We start from the raw sequence: 15,091 nt of genomic DNA on the forward strand, positions 1-15,091 counted from the left end.
CTTCCACCTTAGCGCCGTTTAGCGGTCCTTTGCAAGCTTGCATCTCACCCATGCTTCATCGGAAAACATAAATCTCAACTCCCTTTCTTTCTCAAGAAGACTCCGCAGAGTCAAAAATGTAGTGGCGAAACGAGTAACTCCAGGTCTCACAATGTCCCTTTTGTCACAAATGCGACGCATCATGAGCAATGTCTTGTTTGATGACTATAGATAAAGATGGTGAGCGGTCCCTCGCCTTCTCAATTGGTCCTTTGAATAAACTCAACTTCCTGATGCTTTCAAGCATCAGGTCAACAGTGTGTGCTGCACAACTAGTCCAAAAAATCCTCGGCCTCCTCCTATATAAAAGCTCCTTCGCGGCCATATTTGCAGCTGCATTATCCGTGACAACCTGAATGACTTTATCAGCTCCAATCTGCTCAATAGCCGTATTAACCCACTCAAATATATATTGTCCTGTATGTGCTTCCTCTTTGGTTTCAATTGACTTATGAAAAGTTGTCCCCAATCTGCAGTGGATGCAAAGATTCATTACCGACCGCATCTTTCTGTCCGACCAAGCATCAGTCATAATGGAACATCCAGTCTTGCCCCACTCCTCCTCATGCGTTTTTAAGGAGACTTTTGTTCTCTCAACAGCTCTTCGCAATAAGGGCTCCCTCAACATGTACATGCTGGGAGGCCTGTAGCTCGGTCCATAGTCTCCAATAGCCATGCATGCCTTCGTAAAAGAATCCGTGGAGATGGCATGAAAGGGGATGGCATTTTCATATGCCCAAGTAGCCAACTGATCATGCACCCAATCTCTCTTCTCCTTCAGGAAAGAATCCTTCACTCCTGTCTGCTTCATTTTCCCTTTCAACCTTTTCGCTAGCTCTGGATCATTAGCGGTGTAAGCATCCATCGGCCCAACAGTAGGCTCTCTAGACCTCTTTGAAGACCCATCGCCTATGGAAGGAGAGATGATTTCTTCTTCATCTTTTTCTTCATCACACGGCCTCGTCGTATGAAGTTCTTCTTCTAAGTCTATAGTGTGCCTCTCCTTAACTTGCTTCTTCTTCGAATTAGCATCAATGACTTCTTTCACCCTCTGCTTATCTTTTTCACTAATCTTCAAACATGGTTTGGTGTCCCCCCTCAACCCTGCAAGATGCTTCTTAAATCGATGGATCCCCGCATTCACCTTGTGCCCACATAGTTTGCATTGCACCATATTCAAATTTTTTGGGTCCGGACAAAATCCAAACTCCCAACCAATGTCTCCTGAGTTCCTTCTATCTTTCACGGGAGGTACGGGGATATTGGTGGAACCCGTAGACTCCTTCGTTGGAACACCCGACATTCTGAAATAAATGAACAAACAAATCATTCATATACATAAGATCAAATCATGATAAAGGGATAAACTAAAGTATTATTACATTGTATAATAAAAAAAAGAGACTGATTTCAGTATCATTTAATTCTACAGTGAAATAATTCTACAGTGAAATACACTAGGACACAAATAAATAATTTCCTAAATAAAACAAGTAGCCAGTGTCACTTGCTTATATATCCAGCATCATTTCTTAATCCTCAATAAATAAATTCCTAAAAGGCTAAAACTGAGACAGAAACTGTCCATCACAAAAAAATTTTAACAGAATAGTAAAATGATAAATAACATTAAAGATCATCACCTGAAAAGACTGAAATAGTAAAATGATAAATAAAATAAGCAAATAACATATAATCCTTTACCTTGTTACAGGGATGAAGCAGACTCACAACCGCTTCGAGAATCCAGAGGCTTCGACGAGGAACAGATCGGAGGTTGAAGACGAGCTCGGAGGTTGAAGACGAAGCTCGGAGGTTGAAGACAAAGCTCCGACGAGTTCGAAGACGAGGTTGAAGCTCGGAGGTTGAAGACGAAGCTCCGAACTCCTGTCTGCGACGAGGTTGAAGACGAAGATGAGTTCGAGCTTGAAGATCGAAGACGAGGACCGAGGTTGAAGACGAAGGCGAGTTCGATTCGAGCTTGAAGATCGAAGACGAGGACCGAGGTTGAAGACGAAGATGAGTTCGAGCTTGAAGATCGAAGACGAGGACCGAGGTTGAAGACGAAGGCGAGTTCGATTCGAGCTTGAAGATCGAAGACGAGGACCGAGGTTGAAGACGAGTTCGAGCTTCGACGAGGTTGACGACGATTTTTGGAAATTTCTTGCTTGCGGCGTCGGGTGAGTGAGAAATGGGAATTAGGGTTTTGGGTTTGGGATTTTGGTTATTGGGTTTGGGTTTTTTGGGTTCGGGTGAGTGAGAAACGGGCGTTTTTTTTTTTTAAGTGGGGCGGGCCGCTTAAGCGGCCCGCTTAGCTTTGGGCGGCCGCCTAGGCGCTCGCAGCGCCCAAAGGTGTCGCTCAAGGCTGAATTCCATGTTAGAGGCACCGCCTCCGCCTAGTCGGCCGCCTAGGCGGCCGCCCAGGCCGTTTTTTAAAACACGGTGAGTGCAATGACATTGGATATACTTTTGGAGTGAGAGAAGGTACATGGCTTTTTCTTGTTTGGTTGGGGGTGTCATGCCCCGAAACTACAACGGAATTTCATAAAATACGGGGTGAGCGACAGCAGCGACCCGTGCACGAGACAAGTCTTATGCACAGGTCAAACCTGACACTTCATATCACATAGTTTATCTCAAAATGTTCATAAACCTACCGATGATAGAAATCAGAGCAACTATATATATATATACTTATAAATGTTACTTACATTCCACAACCCTTACCGTTATAATATTTACAGTGCAAAGCATTCTTTCTGCTGAACACATCACCACTGGCAATTAAGCACTTCTCAACCATGCCCACGATCAAAATTTTTGATTATCACTTTTCTAACTCAGATCTGAAAAATTTGAAAAACAACGGAGTGAGCTAAAAAGCTCAGTGAGAACATTTCCCACTAGAGTTCCTAGATAACTAACAAAATAGTAATAATAATGATTCTCAGAAATAACAAATTATAAGTTTTGCATCAGAAATTCAAAATAGCAAAATATGATCCGAATATCATAATATTGTTGTCTTCAAGAAAGAATGCAGCACTTATATTTTCTTTCTTATGTGCAACTGAATATATTGTGACATTTCTTGGAATTAAACCCTTTTTGAATCAAGGTAAACATTAAGAAAGAAAAGAAATTACTAAATTGGGTACAAAACCCAGAGGACTATTATTTTCACAATTTCGCGGTCAATTTTCAAAATCTTAAATCTGATGAGTCGTGTTCTTCGAATTCACGTTCAAAATCAAAATCATAAATCTATTACTGTCAGACGATGTGGACTCTAGAGGTGGCTCCTACGGGCTCTAGAGGTGGCTCCTACCGCGTCCATACGGTGTAGCACTTAGCCCCGTATAGCACTTAGCTTCATATTTCCAGCTAATAATTCATGAAACATAATAATCACTTCATATGTCACACTAAGGCTACGAATTTTAGCCCAGTAGCAAAGAAATGCGTAAACCGCATCAGATAACAGATAATTTTCGGGAATCGAATGTACCTAATACTGCCATAGGGGCTACTGGCCAAATACAGAGGGGCCAGGACAGATTTCAGAAGGGTCAATACAGAAGGGCTAAGGCCAATACAGAAGGGTCAAATAAAGGTGCATTCACCATATGACAGGCATAACCAATCCATAGTGGACTATTTGATGGTTTAAAAACATCGAGATCACATGTCAAATGAGAAATACTTTGCATATCAGAATTTGCAGATATTTCAAATGAAATTGACAAGGTAAAGCTCCTCATTTCTGTTAAAATAGTTTACGAATGTTTATTTTTTTTTATCAGATACTAAGTCACAAAAAATCTTTGAATCCGTTAAACTGTTGAAATACGTTCCAAATACCTCATCAAAACATTCAGATAAAACAATGTCCACGATTATTTGAAAATTGCATGAGAGTCAAATTCATTTTTTTCACATTTTATATAAAAATTAAATTTGCTTTTCATATATAGGATAGACTACAACAGAAATAGGCCAAATCTTTATATACATGAAAAGACATATTATTTTTTTATCACAAGATAAGTTAAATATAAACTCATGCAATTTCATATTATAAAATACTAGTGAGAAATGAACTCACTTTTAGTGGATACGACTCCCCCAAAATATTAGTCTCCTGGATATCAACAAGATCATATAATATAAGATATAAGACTAATTACTAATTCAAGACAAACATATATTATAGGTAAATCAATTCAAAATCTAGAGCCTAATAAATTCAGATATAATCAATGATAATTGAAGTCTACAGTACATATAAGTTTATGGCTATCTTTGGCAATTCATCAAAATTTTATAACTCTCATATATACTAGTTTTTGGATTTCCTAGTAATTTATGATAATTCAGGGGTTATTGGGAGTTTATCTGATCCAAAAATTATATTTAATTCTTCAGATTGGACTTATTTGTAAATAGAAAGAATGGTAGGGGTCCATATGTAACTATCATTTTCTATTTATGGTTTAACCCTTATGCTTGAGTCTCTTGAAAATATTAATAGCACAACAAGGTTTAAACAGAAATTTCTTATTATATATTCTGGACCAGAAAACAAACTTATAAATTTTCAGGGGTCCCAAAATAAATTTGTTATTTAAATATTTTCCCCCTTATTCTCCCTCATCTATCCTTTCTTCTTCCCGTTCCCCCTTTTCTCACTTTCCTTTCATCATTTTTTTTCCTGGCTTCCTTCTTCCTCTCCTCTCCCTCTCTCTCTCTCCTCTTTTCTTCCTCCGCGGCCCCAGTTGGCGCGACTGCTCAGCTCCGCCGCCGGTGATCACCCGAGGGTGAGCTTTCCCCGACGCCGATGGTCAGGTAAGTTTCTATTATTACTATCTTGTTTGTTAAATTTATTAAGAAATCAGGCATTAATCCCTTAAAATCAAAGAAATCATCAAAGAGAATGGTTTATACCTTTGGATGGACTGGGATTGTAGGTGAAATTCCTCTCTTCTTCCTTTCCCCTAATCTTCTTCCTCTTCTTCTTCTTCTTCCTTTCTTTCTTTTTCTCTTCTCTTTTTTTTCCCCAATTGCTCCTGATTCCTCCCTATATATATCTATTACTGTAAAGCTGTGATAGCCACCGACAAGGGAAGGCGGTGAGAATACCGACATGTAATTATAATATTATTATTATATATATTATCATTTTTTTCGGGGCTATTACACTCTCCTCACCTAATAAAAAGTTTCGTCCTCGAAACTTAACATACTTAAATTTCCAAAGAGCTCTGGATGTTTCTCTCGCATAGAATCTTCAGTTTCCCAAGTAGCTTCTCTTTCTGAGTGGTTTTTTTTCATTGTACTTTCACATATCTAATGGTATGACGCTTAAATACTTGTCACTTAGAATCCACAATGCGCTCAGGTTTCTCCTCATGAGTTAAGTCAGGTTTGAGCTCCACTGGAGAAAATTCAACCATCTCATTTGGATCTCAAATGAACTTTCGCAGCATCGATACGTGAAATACATCATGTATTCTAGATAGGGATGGCAGTAACGCTAATTTATATGCCACTAGATCAACCTTTTCCAGAATCTCAAACAGATCAAAGAATCTCGGACTTAACTTCCCTTGGATTCCAAATCTTTCCACTCGGGTAGGTAAGACCTTTAAGAAAATATCGTTGCCCACCTGAAATTCAAAGAAATTCAAATTCCCTTCTTCTTTGATCAACACAACTCTTCTGATGACTTTGTGCTGCACGAAGACGTTCTCGACTAATTGAAATTTTATCAATAGCTTATTGTACCAATTCTGAGACTTTGTGCTGCACGAAGACGTTCTCGACTAATTGAAATTTTATCAATAGCTTATTGTACCAATTCTGATCCGAGAATTTTCCTTTTTCCAACATCTACTAATTGAAATTTTATCAATAGCTTATTGTACCAATTCTGATCCGAGAATTTTCCTTTTTCCAACATCTCCCAATAGATAGGAGATCAACACTTTCTTCCATACAGAAATTCATATGGTGTTATCTAAATACTAGTCTGGTAGCTGTTATCATATGTAATTTCAGCCAAGGGCAGAAAATCTTCCCACGATCCTTTCATATCTAGTATACAACGTCTCAGCATACCTTCTAGTGTTTAAATCATCCTTTCTGATTGGTTGTCCGTTTAGGGATGGTAGGCTGAACTAATATTTAGTATAATCTACAGAGCTTTATGCACATTCTTCCAGTATTCTGATGTGAACCTAGGATCTCGATCAGAAACTTTTGATATTGGTACGCCATGCAATCTCACTATCTCATTAATGTATATATTAGTCAATTTTTCTAATGAAAATTTCATATTGATAGGTAAGAAATGTGCTTTGTTAGTCGATCAACAATCATCCATATCGTATCATCCTTCTTAAAAGCCTTCGGAAGGCCACTGATGAAATCCATGGTGATCCTTTCCCATTTTGTAAAGAATGATTCAAAGATAGTATATGAAAATTATTGTATACTAATAAAATCCACTGATCATGAAATAAGTGTATAAACAAATCAGTCCTTTCACAAAAAACCCCCCTTTTTTTGCACTTCTTATTCAGGATAAATCACCTATTCCATATACGTTAAAAGCAATTGAGAGTTATTATCAAAGTCATCACTTCATAAGTTTTCACTATGTCCTACATGATGACTTAGGGGAAATAACATGGTACAGCTTAATATATTTTCAGCATCCACACCGTAAACCTAAGTGGGCTAGCATCAAAATTCTTATACTAAAACAATGTAGTGGGTACAAAAGCAAGAAATACTTACCAACAACTTCACATTTCTTCAATTATGTGAATAATTTGTCATATAGTAAATATTGTAAAAAAAATATTTTTGAGTGTCCTTCAACTCATGGTATTCTATCTTGTACTTGTTAGAATACTAAAAATAAATCACACATTCAACATAGGTCCAGAGACATTGGAAGCTATTAATATATTAACAAACTAAAAGAAACAATCTTTAATCAAAATTCAAAACATAATAACTTTATTTAAACTTTAGCTCTGTCAAAATGTCGCAAAAATAATCCTAAGATATTCTTTTGCCCATGTCGACTCTTGAAAAAAATATTCACACATTATCAAAAAGGCCACTACAAATTGATCCATTTATGATTAGACTATTTCATCCACCAGACAAAATTTTTGAAGTCTATCGATGTATTGTCATCAGGTTGGTGTCATCAAGGAATAGTATCATAATTCATAATAACAATCATCAGTAACATTACTCTATGAAACACTCAAGTTATGTACATAGGCAAATATTTAAGTAATAACCACATATTTTACCCTGTATTATGCTACACAAGCTATATATGTAAGTCCTTGAAAAATCAAATCAAAACTAATAGCATTCATAGTCTTCCACATTTATAAAGTCTATACTTTCATGTTCTAACTAAAATTCATACATAGAATTTTCTATAATCATCAACTAAGTTGGCATACTAACATCTCAAAAATAAACCATCGAATTTTATTTCTATAAATCTCAATTGATAATTTCTCACTTCACAAGTGTCATCACAACCTAACATCACCAAAATTATTACATTTAGCATGAAAATTTAATCATAATGATCATCTATAACTAATCCCTCGAATTTTTTCTTATCATGATAGCATATATCATCAGATAATATTTTCATGAGTCACATATGTCAAACATACATTCAATTAAGCTGAACTAATTCCTTTTTATCTAGGAAGACTAAACAAGGAATTATGTAATCCATGAATCTAAATTCATACACCTCTATAACTAAAGTTGATCCAATAATATTCATATTGTCCTCAATCAGACTTCAAAATAAAACATCAACTTTTATTTCCATGCATCAAAATCCAATATATATATTTTTTTCATTACTTAACCATCTCCAAAATTTATTAGGACCTACACCCTAGGCTCTGATACCATCTTACTGTCACGCCCCGAAACTACAACGGAATTTCATAAAATACAGGGTGAGCGATAGCAGTGACCCGTGCACGAGACAAGTCTTATGTACAGGTCAAGCCTGGCACTTCATATAACATAGTTTATCTCAAAATGTTCATAAACCTACTGATGATAGAAATAAGAGCAACTATATATATATACTTATAAATGTTACTTACATTCCACAACCCTTACCGTTATAATATTTACAGTGCAAAGCATTCTTTCTGCTGAACACATCACCACTGGCAATTAAGCACTTCTCAACCATGCCCACGATCAAAATTTTTGATTATCACTTTTCTAACTCAGATCTGAAAAATTTGAAAAACAACGGAGTGAGCTAAAAAGCTCAGTGAGAACATTTCCCACTAGAGTTTCTAGATAACTAACAAAATAGTAATAATAATGATTCTCAGAAATAACAAATTATAAGTTTTGCATCAGAAATTAAAAATAGCAAAATACGATCCGAATATCATAATATTGTTGTCTTCAAGAAAGAATGCAACACTTATATTTTCTTTCTTATGTGCAACTGAATATATTTGACATTTCTTAGAATCAAACCCTTTTTGAATCAAGGTAAACATTAAGAAAGAAAAGAAATTACTAAATTGGGTACAAAACCCAGAGGACTATTATTTTCTCAATTTCGCGGTCAATTTTCAAAATTTTAAATCTGATGAGTCGTGTTCTTCGAATTCACGTTCAAAATCAAAATCATAAATCTATTACTGTCAGACGATGTGGACTCTAGAGGTGGCTCCTACGGGCTCTACAGGTGGCTCCTACCGTGTCCATACGATGTAGCACTTAGCCCCGTATAGCACTTAGCCCCGTATAGCACTTAGCTCCACATTTCCAGCTAATAATTCATGAAACATAATAATCACCTCATATGTCATACTAAGACTACGAATTTTAGTCCAGTAGCAAGGGAATGCGTAGACCGCATCAGATAACAGATAATTCCCGAGAATCAAATGCACCTAATGCTGCCATAGGGGCTACTGGCCAAATACAGAGGGGCCAGGACAGATTTCAGAAGGGCTAATACAGAAGGGCTAAGGCCAATATAGAAGGGCTAAATAAAGGTGCATTCACCATATGACAGGCAGAATCAATCCATAGTGGACTATTTGAGGGTTTGAAAACATCGAGATCACATATCAAATGAGAAATACTTTGCATATCAGAATTTGCAGATATTTCAAATGAAATTGACAAGGTAAAGCTCATCATTTCTGTTAAAATAGTTTACGAATGTTTATTTTTCTTTTATCAGATACTAAGTCATAAAAAATCTTTGAATCCGTTAAACTGTTGAAATACGTTCCAAATACCTCATCAAAACATTCAGATAAAACAATGTCCACGATTATTTAAAAATTGCATGAGAGCCAAATTCATTTTTTTCACATTTTATATAAAAATCAAATTTGCTTTTCATATATAGGATAGACCACAACAGAAATAGGCCAAATCTTTATATACATGAAAAGACATATTAATTTTTTTTATCACAAGATAAGTCAAATATAAACTCATGTAATTTCATATTATAAAATACTAGTGAGAAATGAACTCACCTTTAGTGGATACGACTCCCCCAAAATATTAGTCTCCTGGATATCAACAGGATCCTATAATATAAGATATAAGACTAATTACTAATTCAAGACAAACATATATTATAGGTAAATCAATTCAAAATCTAGAGCCTAATAAATTCAGATATAATCAATGATAATTAAAGTCTACAGTACATATGAGTTTATGGCTATCTTTGTCAATTCATTAAAATTTTATAACTCTCATATACTAGTTTTTGGATTTCCTAGTAATTTATGATAATTCAGGGGTTATAGGGAGTTTATCTGATCCAAAAGTCATATTTAATTCTTCAGGTTTGACTTATTTGTAAATAGAAAGAATGGTAGGGGTCCATATGTAACTATCATTTCCTATTTATGGTTTAACCCTTATGCTTGAGTCTCTTGAAAATATTAATAGCACAACAAGGTTTAAACAAAAATTTCTTATTATATATTTTGGACCAGAAAACAAACTTATAAATTTTCAGGGGTCCCAAAATAAATTCGTTATTTAAATATTTTCCCCCGTTATTCTCCCTCATCTATCCTTTCTTCTTCCCGTTCCCCCTTTTCTCACTTTCCTTTCATCATTTTTTTTCCTGGCTTCCTTCTTCCTCTCCTCTCCCTCTCTCTCTCCTTCTCTTTTCTTCCTCCGCGGCCCCAGGTGATCACCCGTGGGTAGGGATGTTAAATGGGTGGGTTTGGGTATTAAATGGGCGGGCCATAAATGGGCGGACATGTTTTGCCCATTTACCCATTTATGGCCCATTTAATATTTTCTAAATGGACGGGTTTTTGCCCGCCCATTTAATAAACGGGCCACCCATTTGCCCATTTAACTATAGTAGCTATATATGTATAATACTTTAGAGTATTTTTTGTAAACTTTAAGGGTTTTTTGTAAACTATTGGGGGATTTTTGTAAAATTTGCGAGGCTTTTTGTAAACTTTTTGAATTATCAAAATACGCACAGACATGTACATAACCCATTCAGGAATAGCATGAACATATTGAACAAGATAGCATTAAAATTACCAATCATGTATTTTTTTACTATACCAAGCACAAAGAACTCAAAGAATACATCACCTGCAAAATGATATACATTATTTATTGCGATAATCAATGCCACAAGAAGCCATTTATGCCATATCAAAAAGAAATTCAAATAGAGCACAACTTTTTCGAACGTGCAAAACTGTCTTATGAATAATCATCACAACTTGCCTTAAAATACCACAATAACCCCAATCAAAGGAAAAATATTGACAGAATTTTGATGGGAGAGGGATTATAACAAACACATTAACCAAACATCAAACCCCTCACGAGAGTCCACATAAAAATGTCAATTACTTCACACAGGAAAAACAAGTTCAGAACAATCATGTTGTTCTAACATTACAGAAAGGAAAAATATAGTGTACAAAAAAAGCTCAGAAGACCATATACAACAAATTTTCATCTCTCACATGATATTAGAAAAAACAATGGGAACAAAACTCTACTTGGTAGCCTGTGCAAACCTGTCTTACGAAAAAGCTCATAATTCTAGTTCTCCAGTTCCAGCTACAGCCTCTTACACCGATATCTGAAATAATACACACAGCTTCTTCAACTCCTCAGTTCAAAGGCCTCATAGTGCTGGCAACAAGTGTTGTTCAAGCTTCGTAGGACACAACTAATGTAAGGCAGCATGTTGTAGTCAGTGCTGGGCATGCATCGCAAAACAAAAGAGTTGGCAAGGCAAGTTATCGAAAGGTTAAACTAAACCAAGAGCTGGCACTTGGCATAAGACATACTTACTGCTTCAGGCTAGACGTGAACAAATCAAATACTGGTACTTAGAGTTTAGAAGTGCTCCTTGTTAGATCTTTTAATAAATTTTATTGTGAAATGAGACAAATTCGAGACTTTGTTTCAGATGTAGTACCATGGATGAACCGAATATGCTCTCAGAATGTGGTCTATGCATTGAAACCAAGATGATGATCGCATTGTAAAGGTATTGGTCATGACTCTAATCACTGCAGAAAACATCCTTCAGTGTAAAAGTGAGCACCTGCCACTAAAAAGGCAAACACTAATGCTAGCAAGGAAAGCTCAACTGGTAATGACTGCTATGGAGTTGTTTCCGACAGTGATCTTAGCACTTCAGATTATTCTACATTCACTGAGGGAAATCTTTATATCATAGAAAACATCAGTTATAAGAAGTATATTACAAAAATAAGCATTCAACTAAGAGTAAAACAATATTAAATGAATACCTTATCTTGAATCTCTTTTCATATAATAATCTTGTTCCCTTTCATTCACATGTATCGATGATATCCATTGCATAAAACAAGACAACATTAAAAAGGTTTGCAACAATGCACATTAAAAAGAGTTGCATGGTTGTCCTTTGAGGTTTCAAAAGTGATATTTTTTCCTCTCATTTTCAATTTCAAGTCAAATAAATAATCATCAATGTTTAATATATAGTCTCACACATCCGCATACAATTATTTATTTACATAAAAGTGCAAATAATTGTCATTTATATGATATTAGCTTTTGTATACATGTTAATCTTGTTGAAATTAAAAGAGACGGGAAAGTATCACTTTTAAAATAAGATCCTTCATTCGTCCAGGGGTCCTAATAACTATGTCCTGAGAAGAGCAAGAGAGAAAATGTCATCAGAGGAAGTAAGAATTTATTTCAGCTGCAAAAATCTATGATCATTTATCGCACTCATATCACAACAAATAGATATTATCTATACAAATATACAGTCATAGATATATTAAGCATAAAGTGCTACAATGATCATAGGTCGTTCAATGGTTGTGTGTGTGTGTCTATATACAGTCATAGATACAAAACCATAAAAAAGAATACACCGCCTAAATTTTAAGAGCCAAACTTGAGCACGGCTGTGTTTAGACGGGATTGGAAATTATTCTTTGTATATAACATTCAGTTCTCAAGGTTGAACCTCAATAATCCTTCCAATGACCACGTCATGCAATTATAGCTCTAAAGTTCAATGCATATTGATGTTTTAATTTTGATATGAATCATCAAAGTAAAACCAGCTCCATATACAATGTACACAACATGCAGTTCTGCTAAAATAATAAATCCACTAATTAAGCCACATTACCATGCTTTGAAATACTCTGGATAATAATAACAACAACAAGGCAATTCAAGAATTTGACTCGAGAGTAAAGAAAATGCAAATCAAATAACACTATTAATACTAGTATCACAAAATACAAAAACAGATACTTCAAAAAGAAAATGTCTAGTGTAATTTCCATGAACAGATAAACGATCATTGAGATTATTACTAGATCTACAAATTCTTAAGCAATTCAGCAAACAAACATTTAATTACTAACATCACTAGATCCAATCATACATAGCTTAACAAATATATAACCGAACACCATAAAAATCATAAAAATTTGAGAAAATCTCAGTCCGCAAGCTAATTTCCAAATTAATTTGCAAAAATGAAAATTCAATTCATAAAACTAGAATGATAACCTTTGGCTTAGGGTTTGAGGAGCTAAGATTGGTTGGACATTGTTGATGGTGGATCGAGAAGTAGACGATGAGGCCGAGGTTGACATCGATGACGAGGGAACTTCAGAGGTCAAGGTTGGGGTCTAGGGTTTCATTGTTGATGATAATCGTTCGAAGAGGTCGGCAAGAGCGGAGAGGTTTGCGATTGAGATTGAGATGGGAGAGGACGGGGTACAGATTGCGGCCGCCGAGGGCACGGGCGGCTCCGGCGAGGTCACCGTGGGAATCGCGAGTTTAAGACGAGAGAGAGAGAACAAGAGAAAGAATGAGAGACGAGAGAACGATAGAGTACAAAAGATAGAGAACAGGTTTTCACTCGGGCGGGTTCAAGCGGGCGCGGTGCCCGCCCATTAAGTGCATTTTTATCCTCTTTTCAATGTATACCCGCCCATTTAGACCCATTTAACTAAATGGGTGGGTTATGGGCGGGTCAAATGATGGGCGGGGTGATCACCCGAGGGCGAGCTTTCCCCGACGCCGATGGTCAGGTAAGTTTCTATTATTACTATCTTGTTTGTTAAATTCATCAAGAAATCAGGCATTAATCCCCTAAAATCAAAGAAATCATCAAGGAGAATGGTTTATAGCTTTGGATGGACTGGGATTGTAGGTGAAATTCCTCTCTTCTTCCTTTCCCCTAATCTTCTTCCTCTTCTTCTTTTTCCTTTCTTTCTTTTTCTCTTCTCTTTTTTTTCCCCAATTGCTCCTGATTCCTCCCTATATATATCTATTACTGTAAAGCGGTGATAGCCACCGACAAGGGAAGGCGGTGAGAACACCGACATGTAATTATAATATTATTATTATATATATTATCAATTTTTTTTCGGGGCTATTACTGGGGGGATGTTAGGGGAGGTGAGGTGACGAGTTAATTGAAGTTCAATAATACCCTTTAATGTAAATATTTTTAAGGAGAAGGGTATTTGGGTATATTGAAAATTGGTGAGGCTTTAGGAGTCATCATAGTATAAATCTCCTCTCTTCTCATGTATCCCTCCAAATTGGAGGGATGTTTCTTTCTCTACACTTTCCATTTATGTCCTCACCTCACCTCACCCCACCCCACCCCACCCCACCCCACCTTCCCCTTCAAAAACCTTCTACCAAGCTAGTTCTTTTGCTTTGTCCTTCACCTCACCTTACCTCCCCTTCTACCAAGCCAAGACTAAATGAAAATAATTGAATGTAAAGCACTGGAATCTCTTTAATTTCATTGTGGCACATCGCACCAAATTTCAGATTCATTATGATTGTTGGCACTAGTTTGAACACCTCTAAACTTGTCCCGTGTGATATCTAAAGATGACCAGAAAGTCATTTAGATTGGAAAACACATTTTTTGCTAATTACTGCAGTATCGTAGGAGGGTCATCCACAACCTATGTGGAACAGCAATTGTGACACATAGTTTCCCTCCTAGGTATTCTGCCCCAACTGAATGGGTGCTGTACACATAGGAACTTAGAATCAGTGATAACCTGTAGGTCATAAAGCTTGTTGAGCGAGAAAGAGGAAAGGAAGGTGACACCATGGAAATTTTCAGAGGATTGCAATGCTGGGTTCATGTTTAAAATAACAATATCTTAAGCTTTGTTAACGATCATTAATACAATATGGAGGTAGATGATATGCAATCATGATGCTAACCTCATCTTAGAGTTCCATGCCTTTACGACCTGCATTCTTTTGGGGATGTTCGTAATGATCTCCATTGATGGTATATCTGATCATGCTTACTTAATGTTTGAACTGAATACCTGATAATGGTGTAATTGATCTTGTTTAGGACATTATAAAAAGAGAGAGCAAATTAGCCATGATGAGAAGCCAGAGAGGTCCACTTGCAATGGAGCTCTTCAGTCATCTTGCACTGACGGTCTGGCAAAGACAT

The 15,091-nt window shown here is 36.2% G+C and overlaps 1 protein-coding gene across 14 annotated transcripts in view; it reads left to right on the top strand.

Moving 5' to 3' along the window:
- LOC109844420 (telomerase reverse transcriptase) overlaps positions 1 to 15,091 on the top strand; it is a 58,888-nt gene that overhangs the window by 17,505 nt on the left and 26,292 nt on the right. For all 14 annotated transcript variants that reach the window (XR_002248028.1, XR_002248029.1, XR_002248026.1 and 11 more), the window contains one exon: positions 14,987 to 15,091. This exon is cut by the window's right edge and continues 95 nt beyond it. Coding sequence is in view for 10 of the 14 variants with exons in the window: in XM_020413430.1 (XP_020269019.1) it covers positions 14,987 to 15,091 (105 nt within the window). In the remaining 4 variants the exon portion in view is untranslated. The remainder of the gene's footprint in view (positions 1 to 14,986) is intronic.

This window comes from Asparagus officinalis, chromosome 6 (assembly GCF_001876935.1).
Source record: "Asparagus officinalis chromosome 6, Aspof.V1, whole genome shotgun sequence".
Classification (NCBI taxonomy): domain Eukaryota; kingdom Viridiplantae; phylum Streptophyta; class Magnoliopsida; order Asparagales; family Asparagaceae; genus Asparagus; species Asparagus officinalis.